Source organism: Pseudorca crassidens, chromosome 20 (assembly GCF_039906515.1).
Source record: "Pseudorca crassidens isolate mPseCra1 chromosome 20, mPseCra1.hap1, whole genome shotgun sequence".
Taxonomy (NCBI): Eukaryota; Metazoa; Chordata; class Mammalia; order Artiodactyla; family Delphinidae; genus Pseudorca; species Pseudorca crassidens.
In genome coordinates this window covers 43,677,323-43,701,799 of record NC_090315.1, presented here as the reverse complement: position 1 = coordinate 43,701,799, position 24,477 = coordinate 43,677,323, and the positions used below count along the sequence as shown (strand labels likewise).

Below are 24,477 nucleotides of genomic sequence, written 5' to 3'. Positions count from 1 at the left end.
CCAAATGGCCTAATCTTAAGGCTGAAAGTTACACCATTTCTGAAAGACTTTTCTTAGTTCCTCTATAATAACTTTCCCAGGGGCATGTAACATAGAAGTTTATATCAATAAGAAATGTATACTCAACAATAAAATTATAAAGAAATACAGACTAACTCATTTGAAGGAATATTTATTGTTCCTTGACAACTAAGCCCCAAAGAGTTGTTGTATTCGTTTTCTATTGCTAATTCAGTTACAAAGTTGGGGCACCTGGAAAAATAAATCTCAACCTGGAAACTTTTTGTTGGGGAGGAAGTGGTGGTGAAACCATCAACCGAAGAAAACTAAAGCTGGAAGTAACTGATAAAATCATAGATTGTCATTCAATAAACAATAAAAGGACTCGTCATACATCCCGCCAAAACAAAAGAGTTACATAAATATTGACTAATAAACAAATATATCCTGCCAGTGCATATTCTGGGCCAACATCCAAAAGGTTAGGAGGCAGCTGGTTTAAAGTAAGATTCTGGGGCAAAGAACAGGGGAGGAGGGTCTCACCCAGTTTCTCCAGAGTTTGTAGCGTGTACACAGCAAAGAGCCTATAATCTGTATCTTTCCTGACAACCGGATTGAGTCTCAAATCTAGTTCTTTGAGGAAGGTTAAAGGCTGTAGGCGGGACACCTCCACTAAGGAAGGAATGTTGTTATAATATAAATTCAGGTCTTGGAGTGAACATAAATACTGGATGCCCTGCAAGGAAAAGACTACATTGTGAAACTGCACATTGGGAAGCACTAGGAATCTCACAGATAAAGATGGAAATACAACTATTACTTTCCATCCTTAAACAGTTACCTGAGACACCCATGAGAAAGGCAGGGTTGAAATTCCCATTTACTTGCCTGAGAATAAGAATGCTGCAGCCCATGGGCACTGGATGTGCTATACATTAAATAATTCATAGATATCATACATTTCCTCCTTTATAAGCTCTGACATCCAAATATCTGCGGTCAGTTCTCTACTTTTGTTGCCCCCCATCACTCTCCCAATCCAATCCTTCTCAGTGGTAGCCAGGCCAAGTCACTTTTGCACTTCTCTCACCCTTGCTATAACCACTCTCCTGACCCCAGGAGCACCTCAATTTAAAAGGGGAGGGAGGGAGGCAAAAGAAAGATGGTTCTGGGGAGAACGGCAGGGAAAAAAATTAAGTGTGTATGTATATGTTCTTATATCTCAAGACCTCACTTTTAGGGTGAATGGACTATATGGCAAAACAAAACAATGCGATCTCCAAGTCTTCCCTCCTGGACCAGTCAAGAGCCCCTTTTGTCCTTGTTTCCCCCTTCAGAGTTACTGCCACCCTACAAGCTCCCCATCCTCCAATCAGTCAGTTCTCCTTGGTAGAAATGTTCTGCCTTCTTCTGTTCTATTTCTGTGGACTTAGCAACCCCACCCCCCTCCCCCCACTTCTCTAGCAACAGTACAATCAGAACTGGGACACTGGAGAAGAAAAGCCACAATTTTTCTCCTTTGCTAAAACTTACTATTGAAAATAATTGTTTAATTTTCATGTATTTGACTAGTTAGGTGCTTGTGCCCAACACTAAATTTAAGGACAATATTTCAAAACATGTACATATATGTATAATCACATACTGTTAGTAGTAAAAATGGTTACCATAAAAGGAACTCTGTCATTGAGAGTTATTTCAGAAAGGTTAAATTATTTTCCATCATGTATTTATAAAATAATGTTTTTATTCTCCTCTCATTTAAAATTAACCTTTTTATAATTGCAGGAAGTTTAGAAAACTCAAAGATATATTCAAAACATTTCTGAATAGAACACTGTTTACAGTTGGATGCATTTCTTTCTGGCTTTTTTCAGTTCCACTAACTTCTACATTGTGAAAGGGTCAATGGTTGGGAATATTTATCAGTGCTTTTGGCCTCACTCTCAGGGCAGTACACCATTAGGACTGTCTTTAAATGTGTCTGATGTCCCAGCTCAAGTAATCTTTTAATGTCTCATTGTAAAAGTCAAGGAAACAATTCTTATCCTCCTCTCATGTTTCCCAGTTGGCATAAATTCATGTATTCCCCAACGCTACACTAGAACTAAACACAAAACATTTCTCCCCTGGGAAAATTAAGCAAAATGATTCAGAACTGCTAGAGATGAATACATGCAGATAAATCATAGATGAAAAAAAATTTGTAAAACTAACGTTTATTAAGTACTTCCTATATGCCAAACACTACAGGAGCCTTATATATGTAATATTTGATTACACGTGCTAATTTGATTAATCTTCACAACAGTTTTCAGCCAATTTACAGAAATGGAACAAAAGAGAGTAAAAAAGCAAATGACAGCAATGTTCACTCAATTTTTTTTAGTCTGAAAAGAGCAATCAGATAAAAATACATATGAGAAGAGGAGACCTAAATAACTCTGTACTAATACTTTCTGAAATTTGTGGGCCAAATACAAAGGGCTGTTATCAAAGAGTCTAAAGACCTAGTTCAACTTGGAATTTCTGCTTTTAGAATCCTAGTTGGAAATTTGATCTAGCTTGGATTTCTTCTTTTGGGGCCCTTAGTTTTAGACCTTGAGATTGGGTCTAATTTGTATTGTTGAACAAGTTTCCCCTAAGAAATGCAAAACTGGAGGAATAATCTAGATCATTAACCAATCCTGGATAGAATCTGTCTTTCACCTTCAGTCTTGCACAGAACGGCTTTATCAAGACAGCCCCATAGCTGGGCAAAAAGGGAACAGTGGAAGAAATACCATTTGGGGGTCTATGCAAAGAAAATAAAACTTCCATCTCTGTGTGTGTGGGCATTTATATTTGTAGAGCTCTTTCTGTGTGTTTGCTAATCCTCACACTTTCTGCTTAAGCATGCTCCCACCTACTTTCCTAAACTGCCCTCTGCACCACCACCTCCTGGCATGGAAATTTTTGTTTTTAAGACCATCATCTCCTCCCCCTCCTAGAAAAAACTCACAGTAGCAACTTAGGCCATGCACCAACATCATCAGAATCCCCTGGGAATGCCCTGGACCCACCACAGATTTATTAACTTAGAGTCTCTCTCGGAATAGGGACTAAGACTCTGTACTTTTATTATTATTATATATTTATTTATTATTTTTTTTTTTTTGGCCATGCCGCATGGCTTGTAGAATCTTAGTTCCCTGACCAGGGATTGAACCTGAGCCCTCAGCAGTGAAAGCAGAGTCCTAATTGCTGGACCATCAGGGAATTCCCAAGAATCTGTACTTTTAACAGTGCTCCTCATAATTTTTTTAACACACATTAAAAATTGTACTATTGCCCTAAGCAGTGATAGTTTAATATAGTTTTCTCTCAGTATAAAAGGAATTTTTTCCCAATATCTTATAATAAAAAAATGTCAAACATAAAAGAATTTCACAGTGAATAGTAAAATTTAGTTTGGAAACATTTAAAAGGAAGATGCTATATTCCCCAGGCTGATATTATCTACCTTTTATTTCTTCCCATCAAAAAAATAAACTGACTGGTCATAGAATGTAGAACTTACCTTCAGGCTAGTGATCAAATTTCTTGATAAATCTAAGGATCGGAGACTTTTAAAATTTCTGAAGGCATCACCAATGGAATGGATTTTTCCAGCGTAAGATCCCTGCAGTGAAAGAGACTCCACCAGTTCTGAAAAGAGATCATCAGTAGATATATTATCATCTCGGCTTGGATAAAGAGCAGAGTCACTGAAAACAGGCCTTCCTTCCTCCTGTGTCTCATCTGTGAAAGATCCTACATTCAAGGCTCATAAGAAGATCAGATCATCCTTTTAAAAGCATCAATATGGGGCTTCCCTGGTGGCGCAGTGGTTGAGAGTCCGCCTGACGATGCAGGGGACATGGGTTCATACCCCGGTCCGGGAAGATCCCACATGCCACGGAGCAGCTAGGCCCGTGAGCCATGGCCGCTGAGCCTGTGCATCTGGAGCCTGTGCATCCGGAGCCTGTGCATCCGGAGCCTGTGCTCCGCAACGGGAGAGGCCACAACAGTGAGAGGCCCACGCAAAAAAAGCATCAATATGGTCTTACGCAGTGACGCCAAGCCTTGGTTTTACAGAACCCTTGAGTTCTCTAATTACCCTGAAGGATGTAGTAAAAGTCTCCAAAAGTTCTCAAAACAAACAAATTCAGCAATCCCACTGCGAGGATTTAGCCCTATAGATAATACTCACAACATTTTGCCAGGATATATAATGTAGACCAGAAGGATGTCAATCACAGGAAAGTTTTAGGAGGAAGGAAGGGAGGGAGGGAGGGAGGAAAAGGAGAAAAAGAAAACTGTCAAAGAGCCCATCAGGAGAAGAGTAGAACTAGATGGCCTAAGCAGCAGTTCATTGATACAATGGACAATGTACTAGATCTGTGACCTTATACAAGTCACTTAACTTCTCTGTGCATCAGTTTCCTTATCTGTAAAATGGAGATAATAGTACTTACCTCACAAGATGTTGTAGTGATTAAATGAATATATATGTGTGTATATAAAGATATATACATATATATGTGTATGTATACAAAACTTAGAATAGTGCCTGACACATGGTGCTATATACATGTTAATTATTGTTATGCAGTCATTAAAAAGAATGAGGTAGATTTGTAGATGCTCATATGGAAAGATCTCCAAGACATTAAGTGAGGGAAAAGTATGACTCTGTGTCTGGGTGTGTGATTGTGTTTTAAAGAATATATATGTGTGTGTGTGTGTAGGTATGTGGGTATATGTGTATATATATATGTATATACACACATACATATGTACATGCATACATATATGTCAACTAGACTTCTAACAGCACTGAAAAGAGGAGAATCTCAAAACTGCCAATAGGAGCTCACTGGCAAGTGTGGTGGGCCAAAATGAGAACAGCAACCAAAACTGGAAGGAGTTTCTGCAGAATCCCATTTGCAGGTGACTGCCAGGGGATTGCATTGAAATAAGCTCTTAAGGTGCTGGAGCAGTCTGGAGCAGTCTAGGACCTATAAACTATAAAAAGTATGAAACTGAAGATCCCTTTCAAGGAAAGCCTCATCCCTGAGAGAAATCAGTGGGAGTAGAATCCACATTGAAGGGGATAGAGACAATAGGTTCAAAAGAAAGAGAAGGTCCAGATACAAGTCAGGGAGGGAGGCAGAGATGGCAGTTCTCCGCAAACTTAAAGCCCTATTTTTAGTACTTTGTGAACACAACAGAAGAGGGAGCTCCAAAACCTTGAAACTAGGAAAGCTATTCTGGCCCACTCTTCCCATCTAAAAGTATAGAAAACGTAATGCACTTTAACAAAGAGACACAGAAAAGGTTTACAGTCATATTTTATATGAGGTTATTAAACAAAAAAGAAAAAAGAGCAGAATAGCAACCTTAAAGAATGAAAGCACTCCAAAAAGATACATCCACAAACCAAATGAAAATTTTAACTTAGTATTTCAAAACAAATTTCAAAAGCTAAAAGATGTCATAACAAAATATAACAGTTCTCAAAACATGGTCCCTAGACCCCTGGAGGTCCCTGAGACATGTACAGGGGTCCACAAAATCAAAACTATTTTTAAAAATTATTTTCATAATAATATTAGAACATTAATAGCTCTTTTTGCAGTGTTGACATTTGCACTTATGGTGTAAAAGCAAAAACTACTGAGGCCTTAGGATGAGTCAAGGCAGTGGCATCAAACTTCATTCTTAGTCATTGTATTCGTCACCATTGTATGCTTGCAGTTAAAAAAAAAAGCCACTTTCTCTTAAGAATGCCCTTGAAAAAGCAATAAAAATGGTTAATTTTCGTAAATCTTGACGCTTGAGTATGTCTTTTTTATATTGTGTGACCAAACAGGAAGTACGCATGAAGTACTTCTGCTTAATACTGAAGTATGGTGGGTGCCTTGAGGGAAAACACTTGTGTGGATTTTGAGATGCCAGCTTAACTAACACCCCCCCTTTTTTTTTTAGAACACCATTTTTACCTGAAAAATCTGACATACTATGGTTATTCAGACTTGAATAGTTGGCAGACATTTTCTTGAAAATAAAGTGAGGCTGTCACTTCAGGAAAACAAGTGACAGCAACTGTTGTCAATTATAACATATGAGCTTCCAAGCTGAAATTAGAATTTTGATAAACTTGTATTTGCCATCATAAACTTGATAGATTCCAAAACCTAAAGATATCTCTGATGAGATTTGTGATGATACTAACAAACATGATTTTTTAATGTTACAAAATGAAATTTGCCAGTATTTGGAAGACAGACATAACTCAGTGAGTTAATATTTTTCAAATGACGGATGCCTGATGTTATTACAAAATCATACACGGGTAAAAGATCTGTTTAAATGCAAAATTACCTGGGGAATTCCCTGGTGGTCCAGTGATTAAGAGTCCGCCTTCTAATTCAGGGGACGCGGGTTTGATACCTGGTCGGGGAACTAGGATCCCACGTGCCACGGGGCAACTAAGCCCTCGCCACAACTACTGAGCACGTGTGCCTCAACTAGAGAGCCCGTGTGCCGCAAACTAAGGGGCCAAACGCTCTGCAGTCTGTGCATTGCAACTAGAGAGAAGCCTGTGTGCCACAAGGAAAGATCCTGTGTGCTGCAACTAAGACCCGACGCAGCCAAAAATTAAAAAAAATAAAAATAAATGCAAGATTACCAATGGATTTTTTTTTTTTTTTTGCGGTACGCGGGCCTCTCACTGTTGTGGCCTCTCCCATTGTGGAGCACAGGCTCCGGACGCGCAGGCTCAGCGGCCACGGCTCACGGGCCCAACCGCTCCGTGGCATGTGGGATCCTCCCGGACCGGGGCACGAACCCGTGTCCCCTGCATCGGCAGGCGGACCCTCAACCACTGCACCACCAGGGAAGCCCCTGCAGTGATCATTTTGCAATGTATACAAACATCAAACCATTATACTGTATGCCTGAAACTAAGTTAATGTTATATGTCAATTATACCTCAATTAAAAGATTAAAAAAAATTTTTTTAAAGAATCAGTGGTTGCCAGAGGTTACATACTGTATGATTACAACTATATGACATTCTGAAAAAGGCAACAGGAAAAAGGTCAGTGGTTTCCAGGGGTTCAGTGGTGAGGAATGGAAGAATAGGTGGAGCACTGGGGATTTTTAGGGCAGTGAAACTGTTCTGTTGATACTGTAATGGTGGACACATGACTATACATTTGTCAAAACCCCCACAACTGTACAACACAAAGAGTGAACCCTAATGTAAACTATCGACTTTAGTTACTAATAACGTATTATTATTGGTTCAACAACCATAACAAATGTACCATGTGAATGCAAGATATTAATAATAGGAAAACTGAGAGGGGATATGGGGGAGGTGTGATGGGGGGAAGAGTATATGGGAACTCTTTTATCCTTTCTTTCCTATACAAACTGTGCCTCAGGATAACCAAATAGTTGGCATGAGGAAATATCTTTTTATATAAGTATTACAACTAACAAATACTAAAGAATTTTAAAATTATCATTTTGCAATCCCGAATGAATTAATGGATCCTAGGCAATCATATTCAATGACTGATAATATCACAAAAAGAACACCAGATGTTATATACTTCCTGATGGAAGTATACACCATCACTTATGAAGTGGTCTTGCAAAAAAACCCAAAAAAACAGGGACTTCCCGGATTGCGCAGTGGTTAAGAATCCGCCCGCCAGTGCAGGGGACACGGGTTCGATCCCTGGTCCTGGAAGATCCCACATGCCGAGGAGCAACTAAGCCCTTTCACCACAACTATTGAGCCTGTGCTCTAGAGCCCACGAGCCACAACTAACTGAGCCCGCGTGCTGCAACTACTGAAGCCCACGTGTCCAGAGCCCATGCTCTGCAACAAGGGAAGCCACTGCAGTGAGAAGCCCGCACACCTCAATGAAGAGTAGCCTCCCCTCACCACAACTAGAGAAAGCCTGTGCACAGCAATGAAGACCCAACGCAGCCAAAAATAAAATAAAAATCAAACCTGAATGTGATCAAGCCTTATCTAACTACCAATTCATAGGAAATACAAGGAACAGAGGTAAATGTTAAACATCCTAGGAATGCAGTGAGCAAAATCCAGATTGTAAGAAATTATTCAGGACATGACTAGTTTCTTCAAAAACAATAGAAAATACAAGAAAAATAATGGGAAGAACCTGTAGATCAAATAAGATTTAAGGTAAATATCAACCAATTGCAATAGACCTTACATAGATCCTGATTCCAAAAATTAAAAAAAAAGAAAAAATGTATAGGACAGTGGGGAAATTAGAAAACTAATTGGATATTTGATAATATTAAGAAATTACTGTTAAGTATTTTTAGGTTTTATATGTGATTTTTAAAAAAGAGTTCCAGGGACTTCCCTGGTGGTGCAGTGGTTAAGAATCTGCCTGGCAATGCAGGGTCCACGGGATCGAGCTCTGGTGGGGGAAGATCCTACATGCCGCGGAGCTACTGAGCCTGTGCTCTGGAGCCCCTGCTCTGCAACAAGAGAAGTCACCTCAATGAAGAGTAGCCCCCGCTTGCCATAACTAGAGAAAGCCCATGTGCAGCAACGAAGACTCAACGCAGCCAAAAATAAGTTAATTAATTAAAAAGATTTACTGTTAAGCCATGGTAATTACAAAAGTCTGATATTGGTGCAGAAGTAGATAAACTGAACAATGGAACAGAACAGAAAACCCAGAAACAGACCCATATTTATAAAGTGACTTGGAATATAGCAGAGATAACACTACAAAATAGGTTCTGGGAAAACTGGCTATTAGCATAGAAAAATACAATTATATTATATCACATATCATATATAAAAATAAACTCCAAATAGATTAGATTTTTTTTAAATTTGGAATCCATTGTTTCCAGATATCAAACGAAACAGGTCATAGTTAATTAATTAATTAATTTATTTATTTTTTGGCTTCGTTGGGTCTTCATTGCTGCGCTCAGGCTTTCTCTAGTTGTGGGGAGTGGGGGCTACCCTTCATTGCGGTGCGCGGGCTTCTCATTGTGGTGGCTTCTCTTGTTGTGGAGCACGGGCTCTAGGTGTGTGGGATTCCGTAGTTGTGGCGCACAGGCTTAGCTGCTCCGCGGCATGTGGGATCTCCCCCTACCAGGGCTCGGGCCCGTGTCCCCTGCATGAGCAGGCGGATTCTTAACCACTGAGCCACCAGGGAAGCCCCTGGATAGATTAGACATAATGTGAAAAGCAAAGCTGCAGAATTTTTAGAAAAAAAATGCAGGACCCTATTACATCAGTGTAGGGGAAAACTTCATAAATAAGACACAAAAATCACACATCATAAGGAAAAATAAACTTGACTACCTTAAGATGAAAAATTTCTGCATGACAAAGGATAAATATTTATTAGAAATTTTTAGTACAGAGAAATATAACAAAGAAAACAAACATACAGAAAAGGTCTATAATTGTACCACCAAGATTATCCCTTTGGATATTAAAAAGAAAGTAATGCTTATTACACAGCCAGAAAATTCTAACAGTACAGAAAAGTACAGAATAAAAGTAAAAGCCTCTCTCCCCCAAGGTGACCACTGTGATTTTATATAGAAGAATTTTAGAATGCATATACCAGCACATTCATTTAACTGAAAAGTATCCATGTTTTGGGAATTCCCTGGCCATCCAGGGGTTAGGACTCTGCTCTCTCACTGCCCAGGGCCTGGGTTCAATCCCTCGTTGGGGAATGAAGATGTGCAAGCCACGTGGCGGAAGGATAGAAAGAAAGAAAGAAGGAAGGAAGGGAGGATGGAAGGGAGGAAAGAAAAGTATCCATGTTTTATTGGTAAGTAAAAAAAGCAACTTGCCAAATAGTATATATGCTCTATTCCTTAAAAAAATAAAAAAAGGATACCTATGTATGTATGTTTGTATAAGCAACAGAAAAGGAGAGGGAAGAATATTCTTTTACTTTAGATACTTTTGTATCATTTGAATTGTCAGAATGAGCACAATTTTGTTATTCACATGTAATAAAAACAAGCTAACAAGCAAAAAAAAAAAAAAAATCCTGCCACATATTATTCTAGCTGGAAAATGGAAGGGGTATGTGCCCCCCCAAATCAAATTGAATAAATTTTTAAAAAAGAAGGAAAAAAGAAAAGAAAGGTACACCAGTATGTCAAGCCAATGAAGCTTTTCTTAGATAACTTGTAAATTAGGGGAGCTCAAAGTATTAATAGTTTGGAAAAGAAAAACCTGAAATATCTACATCAATCTATCTATATGCACACCAAACCATTATCTTTGGGGGGGGGATGGGGGATTTCCAAAAGAAGGACCGATTAATACCCTCTTTGCTCACTCATGTAGTGTTTGACTGTTACCAGCATGTATTAATTTTGATAAATTTTAAATAACAAATAATTTAAATAAAATAAAACCAAGTTATTGCATATCTCACAAATAAAAAGTACTAGAGGAAGAAAGGTAACTTTGTTACGGTTAGAGCGCAGGCTCTGGAATCAGAGTCCTGGGTTAATAAACTCTGGCTGCATTACTTACGGCTGTGCGGCTTCGGGCAAGAGTCTAAACCCAATTTTCCTCAACTGTAAAATAGGAACAGTAACAGCATCTGCTTCACAGGCTTGTTATGGGGATTAAATAATGCAGGGAAAGCATTTAACACAGGGCCTGCCATTACGATGCAGTGAATTTAGGAAGGCTAAAAGTTGAATCAGGAACGCTGATAATTTTCCCAACATTTCTACTCCTTAAAAACTTAGAAAGCAAGCTGTGTGAGTCAGACCCCAGGTCAGAGGTGGGGTCAGCAGTCATTCCGCCCGTTTTACCTCTAGGACGAAGTCAAGGCACTGATCTAAACGCCTCGAGAGATCAGCTGCTATTCCTTTTACATCAGACCCCTTTCTGAGTCTCAAAAGGAGGCTACGCATCCAGATGGATCAAATGAATCGCCAAGTTCTCGAGGTGAAGACTGGACGAAGAGAGGGGCTGATGAAGGAACATCCTTTCCCATTTCACCCCAACCAGGAAAAGCCCTCCTGGGTCGTTAGTTTCCAAAACTGCCAAAATTAACGCCCTTTGTGGCTCCTCAATAGCACCCCGACCTCAAAAGCCCTTCTCACCGCGCTTCCCTTCTCCCGCCAATGCCCGTCTTGGGGCTCATTTTCCTTCCACTAGTTCAGACTGTCCAGTTCTGTGTTCCTGGCCTCAGGGTCCGCGTAATCTTGTTTCTCCTTCTCCATTTTAGACTCGGCTTCTCTCCCTCAATTTCTCGCCCTCCGCCCCAGACTCCCCAGTTACTTCAGTTCCTTCACCTCTACTTCACTGTAACCCTTCCGCTTCAGTAACCCCTCCTCCGCCTCAGAGATCGCTCCTCCACCGCCGTTCCCCACCATCTACCTCATATTCCTCTGCCTCCCCCTGTTTTCTCCCCTCAGCCTCTAACCCCAAGCTCCCGATCCAGGCCCTCCCGGCCTGGCCCTACCGGATTGCTCCAGAGTCAGCGCCCCCAGGCGGCGAATGCCCTCCTCGTCCAGCTCCCACTGCTCCGCCATTCCAGCCCACCTGCCCCACTCCGCCGCTCACCTGTCACCGCCCGCGAGGCCGCCCGGCGCGCTCCAAGCCCCGCCCCACGCTTCCAGGCCCCGCCCTGCCCCGCGCGCCGCCGCGCTTCCGGGGGCCGTTATTGCCCGGGTCACGCTCCTGCCCACCCGCCTCAGGACCCTAGACCATGGTATGGAGCCCGCCCTGGCGGGAGCCCCAAAACCGCTAAAACTGCGAATGGGTGAGATGTGGCGAAGGATTAGGGCTGTGGGGTTAGGAACCTGACTCTGGGACACGGGGTGGATATAGCCCCAAATTTGAAGGGTTTGGGGGCTAGTTCTGAGGAGTCAGAAGAGAGTTGAAGTGTTATATAGCTCTGAGGGTGTGGGGGACGCCAGGTCTGAAGGGTGGGAGTGTGCTTCTGACGCGGTGGTCTCCATATCTCTAGTTCTTGGGAATGTTGTCTCTGAGGCAAGGCGGTGGGCGGGAGAGTGACCGTGGTGGGTGTGGGGGGATCTGAAGGATTGGGTTCGAGGGCAGCTCTCTGAGGCATGATGGGAAGCTCCAGATATAAAACGTTGTCTCTGAGGAGTTGAGGTCCTGTCTTTTTTTTTTTTTTTTTAATTTTATTTATTTTTGGCTGTGTTGGGTGTTCGTTGCTGTGCGAGGGCTTTCTCTAGTTGCGGCAAGCGAGGGCCACTCTTCATCGCAGTGCGCGGGCCTCTCACTATCGCGGCCTCTCGTTGCGGAGCACAGGCTCCAGACGCGCAGGCTCAGTAGTTGTGGCTCACGGGCCTAGTTGCTCCGCGGCATGTGGGATCTTCCCAGACCAGGGCTCGAACCCGTTTCCCCTGCATCGGCAGGCGGATTCTTAACCACTGCACCACCAGGGAAGCCCGAGGTCCTGTCTTTAGAGCATGAGGCAGTTCTAGTTCTAGAAACTGATTTGAAAGGAGCTCCTCTGGGAGAGAGGGCTCAGCGTGGAAAAGAGAGATACCCTTTGGGATGGGGTCGGATGACTATGCTGGGGCTACCCCATTTCCTGCAGTCAATCTGGCAAGAAACCTTTTGTCCTTCAAGTACTACAGGCCCCCAGCCTGTGACTGAGGGCTCTTCCCAGGCCGGGGTAGTTCTGCACTAACCAGCTCCTGAGCAGTCTTTGGGAAGAAAACTCTGGAAAGCATAACCACATCCTTAACCCCAACCCTCCCTCCAGCAGGCTTCTCTTGAGAGCCCACCTGTGGATGGGCCATGTACCTGTAAGAAGGAGGCAAACTCTGTGGCAAGACCTCTTGCCATACCCTATCTTTAAAGAGGAACTGAGACCAGAACTGTGGCTCACCTTCAAGGAGCAGGTTTTATTTGGCACCCAAAATATGCACACTTGGGACACTTTCACTGAGCTCTCAACCAGCCTGTCACCTTTAAGGAGAATAGAAAGCAAAATCAAGAGTCCTTGCATATTTATGCTTTCTGGTCTAGGTGGGGTCCTTAGTTACCCTCAGCTTGTCATGTTCAGCCTTACCTATGTTTAGAAAGGCCAGGACTTAAAAGCTTTGATTAGCTCACTAGATTGGCTTTTCCAGCTCTGCTTCTGTGAGTCCTGACACCATTACAGTTTGTAATCTTTCTCTTCATGTCCCTTTTAATTCTTCTAGCCTCAAACGGGCCATGTATAATTGTTTTTCTTTATATCTGAATATATCAACAAGGCTTGTTAGAAGAGAACCCCACCCCCTTCTTTATTGCATGCAATTATTTTCCTAACTCAGCTGTCAAAATAGGAGATGCAGATTTCTGTTGGAGAAGTGGGCTTTTCCTGCCTTGAGAAACCACCTCTTATTTTAACGTTTTTTTCCCCCCACCAACATTTAAATACAAATTTTGAAACATTCAGAAATTTTGAAAGAATTTTACGGTGAAACTATATACCCACCACCTAGATTCTACAATGAACATTTTGCTGTAATTGTTTAATTACATATCCTCTATCCATCCTTCTATCAATTCATCTTAGCTTTTGATAAATTTTAAAATAAGTTACAAATATTGGTACATTGCACCCCAATCACTTCAGCATGCATAATGTTTACCTAGAATTTTTAACCTAAAACCATCAGTTATTTTTTTACCAGCAAAACAGGTTTATTTGGGAGCAGTAAAGAACTGCAACTCAGGACATGCAACCAGGGTGAACCACATGCAAGTCGGGTAAAGCAAAAGAGGAAACTCTTTTATAGGGAGAAGGGGAAGTTGGGAGGGGCTGTTATAAACAAAAAAATCCATTGGAGGAAACTGGGAGTTTGAAGTATAGTGACTTTTCATTGGCTGAGTTGTGCCAGGCAAGGAGAAAATCTTTCTTCCTCCTGCTGGCCAATAGTAAGGTAGTATCACCTCCTGCTGGAGCTTTGAGTTATGTCTCTTCCGTTGGATCTTTTATCGACCTTGAGTGGCATGTGTGTGAGAGCTCCCTCTTCTGGCCTCCTGACTCCATTTTAGTGAGGCTTCCCTTTATTTTCACAAATTCAGTATTGTTTTATGGTTCTTTTTTAGGTAAAATGTTACATACTATTTACAACTCTAAATTTTTTATAAGAGTAGTGCTCCTTGAGTGTTTTTTTTCTATTAATATAATTTATTATAACAATAGGCCACATGATCATCTCTAGTGACCAGAATATGGTTTGGTTTTTTTTTTTTACATCTTTATTGGAGTATAATTGCTTTACAGTGGTGTGTTAGTTTCTGCTTTACTTGAGTGTTTTTTTTTTTAAGGTCTGATACAGATTGTTTGTATGTTTGATGGCTTTCTGCTTTTTTATAGTGTTGATAAGTTAGGTCATCTTGAAGCAAAATGGACAATTTGTTTATGAATAGATAACCTTCAACTTTTAACAATGAACTGAGGAAGGTTAATGATCTTTGCTGCTTTTGTATATATAAAAAGGAACCCACAGCATTCAGCCATCCTGCCATGGCCTTAATAATGTAATGTCTCTGCAGGTATGATTCCAAAAGAGCCCTGACATAGTCAGTGGGGAGGGGAGCACCTCATCATAACTCTTTCAAAAAGAGCTTTATTAAGATATAATTCACATACCTTTCAATTTACTATTTTAAAGTGTACTATTCAGTGGTTTTTAGTATGGCCACAGAGCTGTGCAGCCATCACCACAATCAATTTTAGAACATTTCCATCATCCCAAAGAGAAATTCCATACGTATTACTAGTCATTTTCCATTTCCCCTCCAACCTCCCCAGCCCTAGGCAACCACTAATCTATTCTCTCTCTCTCTAAATTTGCCTATTCTGCACATTACATATAGATGGAATAATATGTGGTCTTTAGCATCTGGCTTCTTTCACTTTGCATAATGTTTCAAGGTTTCGTCTATGTTCTAACATGTATCAGTACTTCATTCCTTTTTATTGACAAATAGCATTGCATTGTATGAATACATTACAGTTTGTTTACTAGTTCATCAGCTGATGGACATTTTGGTTGTTTCTGCTTTTGGGCTATTATAAATAATTCTTCTATGAATGCCTGCAGATTTTGCTTGCAAATTTGCCTGCAAATTTTGTTTGGTCATAGGTTTTCATTCCTCTTGCACTTATCTCTGGAAGTGGATTTGCGAACCATGTAAGAACTCTGTGTTTAATGTTTTGAGGAACCACTGAACTGTTTTGCAGAGCAGCTGCACCATTTTACACTCCCATCAGCAGTGTATGAGATTTCTAATTTCTCCAGTCTTTGTCAACACTTGTTATTATCTTTTTTTTTTTTTTTTTTTTTTGCGCTACGCGGGCCTCTCACTGTTGTGGCCTCTCCCGTTGTGGAGCACAGGCTCTGGACGCGCAGGCTCAGCGGCATGGCTCACAGGCCTAGCCGCTCTGCGGCATGTGGGATCTTCCCGGACCGGGGCATGAACCCGTGTCCCCTGCATTGGCAGGCGGACTCTCAACCACTGTGCCACCAGGAAAGCCCATTATCTATTATTTTGATTCAGGTCATCCTAGTGGGTGTTAAATGGTATCTCATTGTGAGTTTTGCTTTGCATTTCCCTAATGACTAATGAGGCTAAGTATGTTTTCATGTGCTATTGGCCATTTGTGAATCTTCTTTGAAGAAATGTCTATTTAGATTCTTAACCCACTTTTAAATTTGGTTATTTGTCTTTCTATTATTGAGTAGTAAATGTTCTTTTTACATAGTCTAAGTACAGATTCTTTATCAGATAGATGATTTGTTCCATTATATGTGTTGTCTTTTTACTTTCTGATGATGTCTTTTGAAGCACAAATGTTTTTACTTTTGATGAAGTTTTATTTATTTATTGGTTTGTTTATTTATTTATTTCACTTTTGCTTTTTGTATCTTATCTAAGAAGGCATTGCATAATCCAAGGTCATGAAGATTTTGTTTTCTTTTAAGGGTTTTGTATCTTTACCTCTTATTCTTAGGTTTATGATCCATTTGGTGTTAATTTTTTGTATGGTGTGGGGTAGGAATCCAACTTTTTTTTTTTTTTTTTTTGCATGTGGATGTCCAGTTGTCCCAGCACCATTTTTTGAAAAGGCTCTTCTTTACCCATTGTCTTTTCTTGGCTCTCTTGTCAAAATTAATTAACCATAAATGCAATGGTTTATTTCTGGACTCTTAATTCCATTTCAGTTATTCAAATGTCTGTCCTTGTGCAGTAGCACACCATCTTGATTACTGTAGTATGTTTTTGCTTTGTTTTTTTTGTTTGTTTTTGTAGTATGTTTTGAAAGTGTGAAGTGTGAATCCTCAAATTTCATTCTCCTTTTTCAAGATTGTTTTGATTATTCTGGGTCCCTTGTATTTCCATATGAATTTTAACATCAGCTTGTCAATTTTTGCAAAAAAAAAAAAAGCAGTTGGAATTTTCATAGGGATTGTGTTCAATTGTACAATAGATCAATTTGAAGAGTATTGCTACCATAACAGTATTGTCTTCTGAATTCTTAACTACTTTGTTCTTTTTGATACTATTGTGAATGGAATTGTTTTCTTAATTTCATTTTTGTGTTGTTCATTGCTAGTGTATAAAAATACAGTTGATTTTTTATATTGATCTGTACCCTTCAACCTTCTTGAACTCATTTCTAATAATTTAATAGTGAATTCCTCAGGATTTTCTTTATGCAAGATCACATCATCTACAAATAGAAATAATTTTACTTCTTCCTTTCCAATATGGATGCTTTTTATTTCCTTTTATTGCATAGATCTCTTTTCATTTTCCCTTTAGGAGGAGCCTGGTATGCCTCATGAGTCAGCAGAGGATTTGTTTCATTTCAATGTCGGGGGCTGGCATTTCTCAGTTCCCAGAAGCAAACTCGCTCAGTTCCCAGACTCCCTGTTATGGAAGGAGGCTTCAGCGTTGACCTCTTCGGAAAGCCAGAGGCTGTTCATTGACAGAGATGGTTCCACATTCAGGCATGTGCATTATTACCTCTACACCTCCAAACTCTCCTTCTCCAGTTGTGCAGAACTGAACTTGCTCTATGAGCAAGCACTGGCTTTGCAGCTGATGCCTTTGCTGCAGGTAAGATACTCTTGTCTTCCAGGAGTGGTGATCAGTAACATAGGCCTTACATCACTAAAATATTGTGTCCTTTTATATATTCGTTGCTGAGATGATCCTCTTAATGAGGAAGTGTGATGAGTTAGATAAGGTAATAAACGGTACACTAGAAATGCATGTTCTGAATAAAGGATTTCATCCTGACTGTGCCTTATCTATGCCAGCAGCCACCACAGACCCAGGATAGGACTTTCCACGGCCTGAAAGGGTGTTCTTGACTCTTGGAAATCCTAGCTTAAGCTTCTTCTTTCTTTTGTTGTTGAATTTTAAAAGGTGGAAACACTAGAAATTGTAGGATTTTCTACATACACTGTGTCTGAGATTTAAAATCTAAAAGACTTGTCAAGAACATTACTTCTCGGGACTTCCCTGGTGGCCCAGTGGTTAAGAATCCTCCTGCCAATGCAGGGGACATGGGTTCGATCCCTGTTCCGGGAAGATCCCACATGCCGCGGAGCAACTAAGCCTGTGCGCCACAACTGCTGAGCCTGCGCTCTAGAGCCCGAGAGCCACAACTACTGAGCCCATGTGCCTAGAGCCCGTGCTTCAGAACAAGAGAAGCCACCACAATGAGAAGCCTACTCGCCGCAACTAGAGAAAGCCCGTGCGCAGCAACGAAGACCCAATGCAGCCAAAAAATAATTAATTAATTAATTTTTAAAAAAAGGACATCACTTCTCACTGTGCCTATTAGGTACACAGTGTTCACTTACAGCAAAGTAAAACGTCCTCCAAACTGCAGAATCTTTCATTTGTCTTCACTTCTCTGTTTTCCAAGACTTCTTTTCTCGGTGTAAGAGCTTTAAATACTTTTACTTTTAAACCATCATAGTATCACTGAAGAACATTACCTTCTTTCCTAATTTTTCTCCAGACTACAGAAATCATTTCTGTGGTTTATCTTAATTAGTTTATTCTTAGTTTTTGAACAATGATATTTTTTTAACCTGGAAGAACTAAATATTATGACTGGGAAGGACCATTGGCCATGCTCCATGTTAATCCTACTATCTGGACAAGGTGTTGTTTATTCTGTCTTCACGAGTGCTGACTGACAAGCCACAGTGCAGCTCAGTGCACTACGAACTATGCCTCTCCAACACCTCAAAGAAGAGAATTGAGGTAGACCATGCATATCTGGGTCATATGGGAATGAGAACATTTCATAATGCATGTTTTTATGGACACTGTTTACAAAATCAGTGTTTTCTCGTAAAAGGTATTATACATTTGGAAATCAAAATCTTTAACATACTCCAGTGCAAGTTGTCGTATATTCTTTTCTTTTTATTTTTTTTAAAGTTACCTACCTGAAATAAAAATTTTTTCAACTATCCCAGGAACTGAGTACTAGAATTGCTTACAATTGGCTTCTAAATCACTTAAACAGCCCAGATTGTCAAGATGGCTGCTGATTTTTGGTGGGGTGGCGGTTGCACCACACGGCTTGTTTACCGACCAGGGATCGAACCTGGGCCCCTGGCAGTGGAAACGCGGAGTCCTTACCACTGGACTGCCAGGGAATTCCCAAGATTGCTAATGATTCTATACCAAAGCACCATTTTGTGGGGAAAAGGAGGGAGTCACTTGCAGAAAATCAAAGAGATCAAGGCAATTTTTTGAAGAACAATTTTAAAGAGCACAAGCCTATTATACAGTTTATCAGCCCTTTAATTCCTTTGATGTCCTTACTTCCCAAATTGAAACAAAATATATTTGGGAAGCAACTTCTAAATGGGAGGTAACAACTCAGAAGCCAATGAATTGGTCCAATTCCAAAGTTCCAAGTTGTGTGAGCAGTAGTATTTGAGGAATCATATGGATCTGCCTCCCTAAAACAGACCAAAAAATAAGTGCTTATGTTTTGGAAATCGTGCTCTAAATAAACATTTAGGCCGGCCCAGCTGAAGTGGTATTTATTCATTGAAACAGGGTGTAAATATAGCTGGAGAATCAACAACAATCTCAAGCAAATCAACAGCCTCACTTGTTTCCATCGCTTTCCCCACTCCTAAGGCCTGTCCACATACTCAGGTTCTTGCCTAAATGTACAAACATTTTGCTTGGAGAAAATGGAGTTTGCCAGTTCTCGTCTAAAGACCCTTCTCAGGCAGCCCACCTTAATGCATTCAGCCAGTATTTATTGAAAGCACTGTGGTTACCAGGCATTATTCCTATGGGCTTTAAGGAAAACATAGGATGATCCAATAAAAATATAATATAAACCACATATGTGAGCCACGTGTGTAATTTAAATTTTTCTAGTAGCCACATTAAAAAAAAACCAAGTGAAATTAATTTTAATAATATATTTTATTTAACCCAGTATATTTAAATACTGTCATTTCAATATGTAATGAATATTTTAAAATTAATATATTTTACATTCTTTTTATGTACTAAGTCTTCAAAATCTGATGTGTATTTTACACTTAAAGCACGTCTCAGATTCAGACTATCACATTTCAAGTACTCAATAGCCATATATGGCTAATGGCTACCATATTGGACAGCACATATCTAAATTGTTCTAACCTGTTAGTGCTGCTCACTATAGAGTCCTTCAGATTTAGCCCCTAGCAATAAAAATGGGACTTTGCCTCCCACTAACTAAAGTTCCCATGCACGCAACAGGAGGCATATCCTACACAGGATTATCTATAATATAGTAAACTTTGTTGGAAAGCCATATAGGAGCCAACAAGTAGAATGAGATGGGAAGCTTCTGGAGGACAGGTGCCTGAGCTCACACTGCTGCTCTGCTCTTTACCCTTCCTCATCCCCTCACATCCCTACCCTTTATCTCTCCCGTCCCCCAGCCCTGTCCACCTGCCCACCCCACCTCCCCCTGGCCTGTAGCTTTGGCCTTCAAAGGGCACGCTCAATACCTATTATTGTCTTGATTCTAAGTGTAACATTTATTGTGTATTGAGCACTAATCACAGGCCAAGCACTGGAGATATAGGCATAAACCATACAGCCATACAAGGTCAGATAGAGGTGTGTGCTATGAAGAATAGAGCAGTGTTTCCTGTGTAATAGTGAAGGAGGATGGCATTTCTGTATTCTAGAACTTCTTGGGGTTTCAGAATGTGTTTATATGATTTTCTTTTTGTATGTATAGTTTTTATTTATTCTGTCAGTCACTGCCCTCATAGTACTGGAATTTAGTTGAAAGAATAAAGCATTTACATCTAATCTGCTTGTTTTGTAATGTACTGATGTGTAGTATGTGGTAAGGAGATAGCAAGTGACTGAGGCCAGCTACTCCTTTAGAAAGAGTGGTCAGGGCTGGCCTCATTGACAAAGCAACATTTGAGCAGAAGACCGAATGAAAAAGGGACAAGTCATGCAGACGTCTGGGAAAGAGCTTTGAGGCATAAGGAACAACAAACACAAATGCCCTGAGGTTAAACGAGTGACTTGGGAGAGGCAGACTCAGCAGCCATTGTCAGGTGCAATGAGAAGTAAGGAGATGCCAGGACTTCCCTGGTGGTCTAGTGGTTAAGACTCCGCGCTTCCAGTGCAGGGGGTGTGGGTTCAACCCCTGGCCGGGGAACTAAGATTCCACATGCCATTCAGTGTGGGAAAAAAACAAAAAAAGTAGGGAGATGCCAGAAACAGATAAGGTCAGAGGAGGCTATGGACCAGATCTTGCAGAGTCTCACAGGTGACACTGAAGACCCAGGATCTATTCTAAATGTTATAGGTACCTCTCGGAGATGTTTAAAGAAAGAAGAAAAATTATCAAATTTAACATTTTAAAAGATCATTAGACCTTGGGTTAAGCAGTGTTTTCTCAGGTACAACATCAAAAGCACAAGCAACAAAGGAAAAAATAGATGAATTTTGAATTTCATCAAAATTTTAAAATTTTGTGCTTCAAAGGACACCATCAAGAAAGTAAAAAGACCACACACAGAATGGAACAAAATATTTGCAAATCACATATCTGATAAGGGACATGTATCCAGAATATATAAAGAACACTTACAACTAAACAACAGAAAGACAATCAAATATTAAAGTGAGCAAAGGATTTGAGTAGACATTTCTCCAAAGAAGATATACAAATGGGCAATAAGCACATGAAAAACGCTCAATATCATTAGCCATCAAAGAAATGCAAATCAAAACCATGATGAATTACCACTTCACATCCACTAGAATGCCTCTCATCAAAAAGACAGTAACCGGTGTTGGCAAAGATATGGAGAAACTGGAACCCTCATACATTGCTGATGGGAATGTAAATTTGTGCAACCTCTTTGGAAAACAGTCTGGCAGTTCCTCAAAAAGTTAAACATATCATTATGACCCAGCAGTTCCACTCCCACATATATACCCAAGAGAAATTAAAACCTACAGGATGTCCACACAAACACTTGTAGACAAATGTTCATAGCAGCATTATTCATAATAGCCAAAAAGTGGAAACAACCTGTATGTTCATCAGCTGATAAATGGACAAACAAAATGATATATCCATATAATGGATTATTATTTGTCAATAAAAAGGAATGAAGTACGGATACACGTAACAACAAAGATGAACTTTGAAATGTTATGCTAAGTGAAAGAAGTCAGACACAAAAGACTATATACTGTATGATTCCATTTATATAAAATGTGCAGAATACACAAAGTTAATAGGGACAGAAAGTAGATTAGTGGTTGCCTAAGGCCAAGGTATGGGGTGAGAAGGATAGGGTGAGCAAAAATAGGCAATGGACTGTAAATGGGTACAGGGTTTCTTTTTATCATGTTAAAATAGATTGTGATGATGGTTGCACAACTCTGTAAACATACTTAAAATCATTGAATTGTATAAGTGAGTAAATTTTATCATTTATATATAATATAAAACTTATTCACATTAGATATAATATGAAATATATTTCAATAGAGCTATAAAAACATCATTAACTTCTGGCTTGACATTAGACCTGGAGTCAGCAAACTATTTACATCCCATGGACCAAATCCAGCCTACTACCTTTTTTGTACAACCTGTGAGCTAAGAATTGCTTTTACAGTTTTAGATGGTTGAAAAAAATCAAAAGAAAAATATTTTGTGGCACATAAAAATTATATGAAATTCAGATTTCAGTGTTCATTAACAAACTTTTATTGGAACACACCAAGCTTATTTGTTTATATATTGTCCATAGCTGTTCTCAAGCCACAATACAGAGTTGAATAGTTGCAACAGGGACTATATTCTCAAAGCCTAAAATATTTACTATCTGGCCTTTTACAGAAAAAATTTTGTTGACCCCTGGCCTAGACTCTACTGGGGCAAGGGAGGAGCAGGAAGACAAGTTAGGAGGCTCCTGAAGCATTCAAATGAAAGATAGTGATGGTTTGGCCTAAGGTGGTAATGGTAGATTTAGAAGTGTTCAAATTCTGTATATGTCTTGATGACAGAACTGATAGGGTTTGCTGATGAATTGGAGGTAGAGTGAGAGAGAATGGATAACTCCTCTGTTTGTATCCTGGGCAATCAGGTGAAAGATGTATTCTGAGGTGCAGGCTCAGAGGGAAAAATGAGGAGTTTGGATTTGAATGTATTAAGTTTGAGAGGCAAGAAAATGGTGTTTGTTAAACATCCAAGTGGTGATGGGGAGGAGGCAGCCAGATGTATATGTGTGGAATTCATGGAAGCAGTCAGGTCTAGAGACATAAATTTGGAGTCATCAAAGTTGGTATGTAAATCCATGAGCCTGATGCTTAGGAATGTCATATCTTGTTCACAGGGGAGATATAAACTAGTCATTACAGGTCTGTACATTAATGTCACAGTGCTTCCTAGGACCGTCTGTAATTTGGGAAGTCCCCTTTGTGTAAATGTAAGCTGCTCCAAGCCTCTCATGCTATCAGCTTGGTTGGGAGTCATAGCTGCTACTGCAGAGTGTGAAATTTTTCTTCAGGGTAACTCACAAGGGTTCAAGGTTCATGGCAGACTGTTGATTCCCTTTCACTTGCCCCCTTGAAGTCCACTGAGGACTTAGTACGTTGACAGTATATGCTGCTTGCGTTTCCTTTTTCATTGCCTTCTGAGGACTTCTAAGTTTGGAAACTTAAATCGTTCCACCTGTGAGTGTTCGGCTACCAGCAAGCAACCCAAAAACGCCTGCATTCCTTGTGCTCAAGGGAGCCAGAGAGTTTTTATGTTGATCACACAAATGATGCTTTTAAGAAAACAGACCACTGACGAGTCTCACATTTCCTATTACTCATGATGTGAAGACAGATTACCACTGTGATCTTGTAAAGGAAGATTATGTAAACAGCAGATATTTATCCCAACAGTGTAGCTCATCTGTGGATATGGGTAAGTGGACAGCTCAAGTGTAAATGCCTTGACATGGCATCAGGGCTCCTCACAGGACAGCCCATCTGCTTGTCCTGACTCATATCCCAACACATATACATACCTACATGCATGCATGGGCACATACGCATGCACATATGCGCGCACACACACACACACACCTCAGTGTTCAGGCATGTCACTGAGCACCCTAAATGCTTTCTCTCCACACCTTTTCACTTGCTGTTCCCTCTTTCTAGAATGCTTCCCCTTCAAGATTTAGCCTAAATGAGGCCCACTGGAAGACTAGCCTGACATTTCCAGGTAGAGTTTTGCCCCTCTGCTCTCAGATCAGTGCTAATTCTGTTGAGACCATGTATTCATAATGTCTTTCTCCCTCACTAGCTTGTATTCTTTTCATGTTCACATTCCCAGCATCTCAGTACTGGGCCTGTAACAGGTGTTTAATAAATATCTTCTGAGAGAACATTGAATGATATACCCAAGATGACCTGTGAAGGCTGAATCTACTTCAGGGTGAGGGGGCTGGAGCTGGCAGTGGAGGGGCAGGTTTGAGACGATGATACGTGTGTCTTATTTGGCTTGTTTGGCTGATAGCAGCTGTTCTGAATATCCTTTTGTTCTACCGGCCTTGCTTCCTTTGAGCTTCCAAGTGGTGCTGGCCCTCCTTGTCTTTACAAAGCAGTTGGAGATTTGCAATCTCCCCCAAGCTCTCTTACCATCACATTCCTTCCAACAGTCCACATCAGAGCATAAGGCATCTCTGAGCACTGCTGCTGCTTTGGAAAACCTCCGTTAAGTCCCAAGGCTCTGCCAGTAGGGCATTTGTCAGCCATCTTTTGGCAACCACATACACACACACACACACACACACACACACACACACACACACACACACACTTACCCCTGTGCCATCAGTCTTATGTTCCAT

General features: G+C 40.4%; 2 protein-coding genes across 5 annotated transcripts in view; one reads left to right on the top strand and one right to left on the bottom strand.

Moving 5' to 3' along the window:
* The window catches only part of LRRC36 (leucine rich repeat containing 36), a 53,615-nt gene extending 41,986 nt beyond the window's left edge, over window positions 1–11,629 (bottom strand). For all 4 annotated transcript variants that reach the window (XM_067718724.1, XM_067718727.1, XM_067718725.1 and 1 more), the window contains exons 1-3: window positions 11,541–11,629; window positions 3,560–3,687; window positions 544–736 (exon numbers count right to left, since the gene is read on the bottom strand). In XM_067718724.1, the coding sequence (XP_067574825.1) occupies window positions 544–736; window positions 3,560–3,687; window positions 11,541–11,610 (391 nt within the window). In that variant the 5' untranslated portion in view covers window positions 11,611–11,629. The remainder of the gene's footprint in view (window positions 1–543; window positions 737–3,559; window positions 3,688–11,540) is intronic.
* KCTD19 (potassium channel tetramerization domain containing 19) overlaps window positions 11,623–24,477 on the top strand; it is a 32,114-nt gene continuing 19,259 nt past the window's right edge. The window contains exons 1-2 of the mRNA XM_067718723.1: window positions 11,623–11,789; window positions 16,877–17,173. Of these exons, the coding sequence (XP_067574824.1) occupies window positions 11,787–11,789; window positions 16,877–17,173 (300 nt within the window). The 5' untranslated portion in view covers window positions 11,623–11,786. The remainder of the gene's footprint in view (window positions 11,790–16,876; window positions 17,174–24,477) is intronic.